Here is an 8463-nt window from a genome sequence, read left to right on the forward strand (position 1 = left end):
GCAATTTTGATCATGCTCATTTAGAAAATCTGTTTCCGATCTGGAGTAGGAATCTTCGATGTATGTTTCTGAATTACCGTCAGATTGAATTGAAGCCTTGATGTCTTCCTGGAACACAGTATCAATTGCACAGCCTTCAATCTGACTTGGTGTTGATGGTTCTCTTAGATCTGCATCACGATCAGCCGATTCACATTCTGGTCTGGAATAATTTGTCGTTGGTTGCACTGTCTGCGCGTAATCAGTGTTTTTTTCATCACATTGTGAGTTGCTCACCACGGATCGTTTTTTCCTCTGTGAAAATAATAACTACCTTTGAAGAAATATAAATAATCATCAACAAAATCAATTTACCGTATGTCCATATTTGGTGAGAAAGAATTCTTCTGCAATATAGTAGTGCCTTTTATTTCTTCTAGTATCCATAACTATTATTTTTCACTAACTTAATATAGTTGAAGTTTAGATCACACTTTTGACTAAATTTTCAACGTCAAGCGAAGAAAATGACAATGGCCTATTATCACAAAAATATTGCTATCCATTGAACTTGAATGGATACATTTGATTGCAACTCAATATTCGTTTGTTATGACTGATCAATATTTAAAAAAATCGTAGTAATTCTTTGATATTCCGACAAATATCATGCCACATTACTGCAAAACAACACTGAAGATTTAAAATTATTACCATGTATACTAGGATATTATGACTTTAAACGCTGGTATCTGGTATCGCAATGTTTGACAGGTCTCGTAAACAACAGCATTAGTGATGTTCATTTATTTTGCCAATCGTTCTTTTTTCTTTTTAAAAATTTTGCGCTCTGCAAGAAAAATCCACGGAACGATTATCTGAACAAGGACAACATATTGCGGCACTCGTTTTATATTCAAATTCAGCGGTGGCGGTACCGCGCGGAGGTTTTTCCCTTAATAGAAACGCAACGTATGAAATTAAGTCGACTTTATTTTGGTTTAGCTGATTTTTTCTCGCAGAGCACAATGTGATCGTTAACAGAATTAAAATCGTTAACAGAATTAAAATCGGTTTCATTTAAATAGGGCGATATTCAAAACTGAAAAGGCAATACATGGCTCTTTTCAGTGGTAGTAAAAACGAAAGCAAAGAAATCACCACGGAAGATGAACTAAACACAAATAGTTAAGTATTTACTTTACACTTGATTTCTAATCCATACTTTTTTGATCCAGTTTCCTTATTGCAAGCAATTTACGATTTTCATTATTTTCCATACGTTTTGACAGTTTTCCGACTACCATTCTTCCATGCGCTTGTGTTGAAAGTTTGAAAAATTTGAGAATCCAGCGTAGTGCGATCAGTGGGAGGAATACAAACAACATTGTCGTCGCTCGGCGGCCAGTGAAAGAAACTGAATGTTCGAAAGGTTGTTACCTGTACTTTTTGCCTCTGGTGCCAACTGTTAGCGTTTAAGAGCGGAAAAAACAGTCGTTACCCTATTGAACCTTTACGTAGTTGGTCAACGAGAAAGGTAAACAAAAATTTAAGCTGACTTGACTTTTAACGTCGCCAGTTGGACTTCCGAAGCGAAAAGCACATTTCTTGATTAACAATTCAAGAGGGACAATCCTCAAATTAATTATGAGAAAAATCGATGTGAATGTTGTTCGCCACATTTTCAATTCCTATTTCTAAGCATTCAAATCAATCAATATGATTTCTTGCTTGTTGAATGACGAATTCTGGAAACTGTCAACAATATGGAAAAAAAAGTTTAAATGCATTTTCGATTTCCAAGCAGGCACTGGCCTTTTCATTTGAATCTACGAAGATAAGGTGCTACCATCTGGAAAAAAGTTTACTCTATGTGTGAAGCGTCAAAACTTTATCCTGGCAAGGTATATGAAGCGCAATTATAAATGCTTGTATAAAATTACCTACAATAGGTAAATCAAATTTGTTCATTATATGTTGATAGACTTTTAATGGACTACATGATAGAAATATTGTTTGAATTCTTTGATGGCATTCGCCGTTTGGTGCGTAGCTCACGAATATACAATAAACGCCTTCTTTTTGTGAGCAAGCAGAGCAAACGGAATGAAGAAAAATTTGTCTTTGCTATCTAAAAATCGATTTGAGCATGTTTTTGGCAATGATTTATTTATATTCACAAAATTATTAATAGTGTTGCTTAATTTCGCCAATTTTAATTTATTAAACATCACAACATTTCGTTATTTAAGTTTATACTGATGTGAAATTCAATCTCACAGATTTTATTGGGTTGATTGAAAGTATTTATCATTCGATGACTCTCCATGGTATTAACTCCAATTTGTCAAAAATGTCGAATGTGACTGTTATGCAGTTATGGGCAGTATAGTTTACCTGATGGATAATGCAACGCCCCACTTCCGAATACATATTCAACGTATTTTCTATACTGCAGCAAAAGGAAATTATCTGAATATCGAATTATTGAAAATGTTGAGTACCCCTAAATACTGCTCATCGAATAACTTTTCACAAAGTCGACTGGTCTTTTATATGATTGGTTTATCAAGTATCGAATACCAACACTAAATTCAACTATTTTACATAATAATTATTCAACAATGTACTGAAAACACTAACAGAACTACAGTAGTACAATAAAAGTAGAAAACATATCTGTGTTATCACCTGGCAAAATTTATACGACCTATTTCAAAATTACTCCTGATATTTATTCCGATGGTGTCTAGTGATGTTCTTTCCGTAGCATCAATCGATTTCTTCTCAAATTCATGCAACAAATCACCTTAAAGCGTTAAGTGTTCTGCAAAATGCATATATACAGTCAACTCTCCCTTAATCGATATTTGGTATCTTGATATCGAGTTAGAGAACCATAGTAAACACGGGTTTTAATGGCTACCTCGAGGGTCCCTTGGATCGCAGTTGCACTAGTTTTGTGTTATGTAACTCGATACCTCCCTAACTCGATAGTATCGAGTTTTGAGTTATGGGGAGTTAACTGTAGTTTTTTTTTATAACAAATACAATATTCAATAACTGGATTGCTCATTGTTTTTTTTTTTCATTGGCCTATTTCAATGCATAGATATTTGAAGAACTTTCTTAAAAGCATTAGAAAATCATTCAATAATTTTCTATATGTTAAAATAAGCTTTATTTCAACTGAATTTCATTCTGTAATTATTTTACTTCATATTTAATTTCACAATGAATACATAAATAATCGACCATCCGGGGGTGAAATGAGCATCACTAATACCATCCGTTCAAGTGAAATTCTATACCGCGATCAAAAGTACGTTTTGTTTTGTATCTCCTCACGTGAAAATTTACCGCTGATTCGGAAAAAAATAACAAAAATGGGTCGAAAACGAGTGACTGCTGCCAAGAAACGAGTGCTCCGAAGTGCGACTGCAAAAAACATTGGATTCCTTGTTGAAAAACTTCCGGAATTGCAGGTAAAACATCCTGATCATTGTTGACCACAACCTAACGATGAACTGTTGTTATTGACTCGGTGGAGAGTGAAACCTAACCTGATTTGTTGTTCTTTCCAGGAATCTGACGTAAAGAGCACACCAGCAAGCAAAAAGGTGAAATTTCAATCCGACATTGACGTGCAGGACGATGATTCTGGACCTGACTTAGTAGTCAATAAGGATAGAGATTTCGAAAAATATATGGGCTCAGATTCCGATGATGATTCACCATGCGAATCCATCGCCGCGCAACCTGTTTCGAAGCCGCTGCTTAGAACATATCGCCGGAGAATAACCATCGATGAGTTGCTCGAGGATTGGAATGTCGGTGATCAGAATGCAACAACAAACAGCGGAATTGGAGTAAATTTGGAAGAACCATCGGAACCTATCGCGAAAAGCAGCAATACAATTGGTAATAGTTTATGTAAAAATTTATACAAAAAACTAAATGACTATTTTTAGAATGTTCGTGTGGGATGGCAGAAGAGGCTAAAAAATACAAGAATTTGTATGAGTCTCTACTTACGGCAACGATGGATAAAGAAGCAGTACGTCAAGATTCTCTAGGTAGATTTGTAATATTTGTGCAAAAATGCTATGTTAATGCTTAATGGTGATTTCTTGTAGATCCTGCTACCAAGGAAAAGCTTCTCAAACAAAATGCGGAACTGGTTGGACGCAACGCAAAGCTTCAGGAAGCCTTGACATCGAAGCTGTTGCCACAGCCCGAAGTTCCTTTCAAAGATGTGAAAGGCGATTTTCTGGACGCTGAGACCATCCGTTTGATTTCAATAGAAGCTGACACGGATTATCTATTCATGAAGTTTCTCATGATGAGACTATGGCCAGAGGGTTTAACCGGTCGTTCAGTTACCGGGCGTCGGTCTAATAATCCTTCGGGCCGTTCAAAATCAAAGCCTTCAAACGCCAGCGACCATACGGAACTCCCAGAATCAACCAACGTCATCAGAGCCGCTGAGGATGCCGAAGGAGCAACAAAGCGTCCCCTCGAAAAAGATAGGGTCGATTTTCTGATCTGTTAGTAAATTGTGATCATCGTTAGAGTTTAATATCTAATATTTATTTTTATTCTCAGCTTGTCTGTATCGCCGTCGAGTATTCTTGAAGGATGATGCCAATACTGCCCAAGTACATACCAAAGCAGGAATCTCGCTGATGACACGAGTAATCGCGAATTCGACGCGTAAGTGAGACAAGATTCAGCGAATTTGCGGATGCGATTTTTAATCATTAATTTTTAACGTGTAACTCTTGACTGTTTGAATTGTTTTGTTGCCTGTTACATTGTCATAATGTCTGAGTTAGACGAATATTTGTGTCTACGTATTCATGATTTTGAAAATAAAAAAATAAATCTTCTAAATCAATCAAATGATTTTCATTAATAAAAATTATCACGAATATCTTGTTATCATTAGGTACATAATATTTCAAACTGATAACTGATTTTGTTATCAAAGAAGCATAAAATTTTCTGTTATCTTCTATATGTAAAAAAACAAGATGATAACAAAATGTGTTATTGGAAAGCTTTTTATGAATAGCTGAATATGTTATCATTTTGAACTCAGTGATAACGAAATTAGTTATCATTTTGATATTTACCATGCTATTATTTGTTATCATTTCTGTTATGTTGGCTCTTAACTCAGGCAAAATGATAACAAATTATGTTATCAAAATAAATGATAACCAGATAACTGAATTAGTTATCATTTTGTTATTCTTCTTTGCTCGGGTAGCGTTTGCTGATTTGGTATCGATGGGGTGGTTGCTTATTTTGAGTGGAGTTGTTGGTTTTGCGATTCTTTGGATTGAATGTGCTGTTTTTCACTTCAGTAAAATAATTAGATAATTCAGAGCATCTTGAGAATGTGGGTGAACCGTTTCGCATAAAGATGTTTTACATCATTTTCAGCTAGTTTACTTCGTATAATTTGGAATTTAGCAAAAAGAGAATTGTATATCTTTTTCAAAAATCTACGTGCTCTTGTTGTAAATTATGTTCAAAGTCTTTAGGCGAAACGTCGCTATACGAAATGGGTCACTTCGCTTAAGAATCAAAATAGACTATGAACTTGAATGTGAAATCGAACACTTAGCTATACTTGAAAATGATAAAAAGAAATACAAATAAATTCCCACTGTTTGTTTTGAAAACATTATAACATGAACACGTTCAAATGTATTGCGTGAATAACTGTTTCAAATTTTGTATTCATAATTGCATAACAAACATTTAACAAAGCAATAAAGTATTTGATCACCATGTTGGTTCCCCTTTAATGAACTGGCCTAAGCTGGTTGCCAAGCGGTTTTGGTGAAATCCACAGGGTAAAAAGGTGTCGTTCGTAAAGAAATCTTAAAAAATCAGGGTTGTTTTTAAGTTTTTAAAAAATACAACGTATAGATGTGAAAATCTTTTTCCGAGACATTCGGCAAACTTAAAGCGTGCATTGAGCACTTTCAAGAAGGGCCATTTAAGGTAAAGATTAAATCATAAATTTTCGAGAGCACGAATCTGGAGAACCAAACATCCATTTAAGCTGAAAATCAATCGATTGGTCATTAGCTAGTGGTGACCAATCGATTAAGTTTTCAGCTCGAACGGGTGTTCGGTTCTCCAGATTTGTGCTATTGAAAATTAAGAGTTTGGCTTCGATTTATCTTCACCTTTAGTGTTCACATTCTGATAGTAGATGACAACATTCATTTAATTTATTTAGTTAACATCTAAACAGATAACACTGAATCAACAATTTCACGCAACAATACTCGGTTCGTAACCGCACTTGATCCACCCACATAGCTTGCTGCGTTCCGTTATTGTACCAACCGGATTTGACGAGAATACCATCTTTACAGGGTTGTTGTCCGGCATTCTTGCAACATGCCCTGCCCAGCGTATCCTTCCAGCTTTAGCTACCTTCACGATACTGGGTTCACCGTAGAGTTGAGCGAGCTCGTGGTTCATCCTTCGCCGCCAAACGCCGTTCTCCTATACGCCGCCGAAGATCGTCCTTAGCACTCGGCGTTCGAAAACCCCAAGAGCTTGCAAGTCCTCCTCGAGCATAGTCCACGCCTCATGCCCATAGAGGACTACCGGTCTTATGAGCGTTTTGTACATCGTGCATTTGGTGCGGGGGTGAATCTTTCTTGACCGCAGTTTCTTCTGGAGCCCATAGTAGGTACGACTTCCGCTGATGATGCGCCTTCGTATTTCCCGACTAACATTGTTGTCAGCCGTCAACAAAGATCCGAGGTAGACGAACTCGTTGACCACCTCGAAGGTATCTCCGTCTATCGTAACACTGCTTCCTAGGCGGGTCCTGTCACGCTCAGTTCCGCCAACCAGCATGTACTTTGTTTTCGACGCATTCACCATTAGCCCGACTCTTGTTGCTTCGCGTTTCAGGCGGGTGAACAAATCTGCCACCGTTTCAAATTTTCTCCCAATAATATCCATGTCGTCCGCGAAGCAAACAAATTGTCCGGATCTCGTGAAAATCGTGCTTCGACTGTTAAGTCCGGCTCTCCGCATAACACCTTCAAGCGCAATATTGAACAACAGACACGAAAGTCCATCGCCCTGTCGTAGTCCCCGCCGAGACTTGAATGAACTGGAGTGTTCGCCCGAGATCTTCACGCAGTTTTGCACACCGTTCATCGTTGCTCTGATCAATCTTGTGAGTTTCCCGGGAAAGCTGTTCTCGTCCATGATTTTCCACAGCTCTACGCGGTCGATACTATCGTATGCCGCCTTGAAATCGATGAACAAATGATGTGTAGGGACCTGGTACTCACGGCATTTCTGGAAGATTTGCCGCACGGAAAAGATCTGGTCCGTTGTCGAGCGGCCGTCGATGAAACCTGCTTGATAACTTCCCACGAACTCGTTTGCTATAGGTGATAGACGACGTAAGAAATCTGGGAAAGCACTTTATAGGCGGCGTTTAGGATGGTGATTGCACGATAATTTTCACACTCCAGTTTGTCGCCCATTTTGTAGATAGGACATATAACGCCTAGCTTCCACTCCTCCGGTAGTTGTTCCGTTTCTCAGATTCTGACTATCAGCCGATGCAGACAAGCGGCCAACCTGTCCGGGCCCATCTTGATGAGTTCGGCTCCGATACCATCCTTGCCAGCGGTCTTGTTGTTATTGAGCTGTTGAATGGCATCCTTAACTTCCCCATCGTGGGAGCTGGTTGGTTTCTGCTGTCCGCTGTGCTGACGTAGCCATCGCCTTCGTTGTCCTGACCTTCTGTGCCTGTGTTCTCTGCGACATTCAGGTGTTCATCGTAGTGCTGCTTCCACCTTTCGATCACCTCGCGTCCGTCCGTCAAGATGCTCCCATCCTTATCCCGGCACATCTCAGCTCACGGCACAAAGCCTTTGCGGGATGTGTTGAGCTTTTGATAGAACTTCCGCGTTTCTTGAGAACGGTACAGCAACTCCATCTCTTGGCATTCCACCTCTTCCAGGTGGCGCTTTTTGTCCCGGAATAGGCGGGTTTTCTGTTTCCGCTTCAGTCTGTATCGTTCCACGTTTTGTCGCGTACCATGCTGCAGCATTGCAGCCCGCGCTGCATTCTTCTCCTCTAAAACCTCCTGGCACTCCTCGTCGAACCATCGTTTCTTGAGCTCCGTTCCACATATCCAACAATGCTTTCGGCAGTGTCGTTAATGGCTGCTATGATTGTCCTCAAGAGGGCCCCTTCGAGCTCGCCCTCATCCGGCAACGCTGCCTCAAGATGCTGCGCGTACGCATTGGCGACATCCGGTTGTTTCAGCCGCTCGAGATAGTACCGGGGCGGGCGTCGGTACCGTACATCATTGATGACGGATAGTTTTGGGCGCAGTTTCACCATCACCAGGTAGTGGTCGGAGTCAATGTTAGCGCTACGATAGGTTCTGACGTTGGTTATGTCCATCGATCAAAACGTGGTCGATTT

General features: G+C 39.2%; 1 protein-coding gene across 1 annotated transcript; it reads left to right on the forward strand.

Annotated features, from left to right (window-relative positions):
* Positions 1-2978: 2978 nt before the first annotated feature.
* On the forward strand, positions 2979-4821 carry LOC110677115. Its single transcript, XM_021847813.1, has 4 exons — positions 2979-3900; positions 3951-4055; positions 4116-4526; positions 4585-4821. Exons 1-4 carry the CDS (start codon positions 3687-3689, stop codon positions 4698-4700), a joined length of 846 nt encoding a protein of 281 aa, XP_021703505.1. The 5' UTR covers positions 2979-3686; the 3' UTR covers positions 4701-4821.
* The last annotated feature ends 3642 nt before the right edge of the window (positions 4822-8463 follow it).

Source organism: Aedes aegypti, chromosome 2 (genome assembly GCF_002204515.2).
Source record: "Aedes aegypti strain LVP_AGWG chromosome 2, AaegL5.0 Primary Assembly, whole genome shotgun sequence".
In the NCBI taxonomy this organism is placed as follows: domain Eukaryota; kingdom Metazoa; phylum Arthropoda; class Insecta; order Diptera; family Culicidae; genus Aedes; species Aedes aegypti.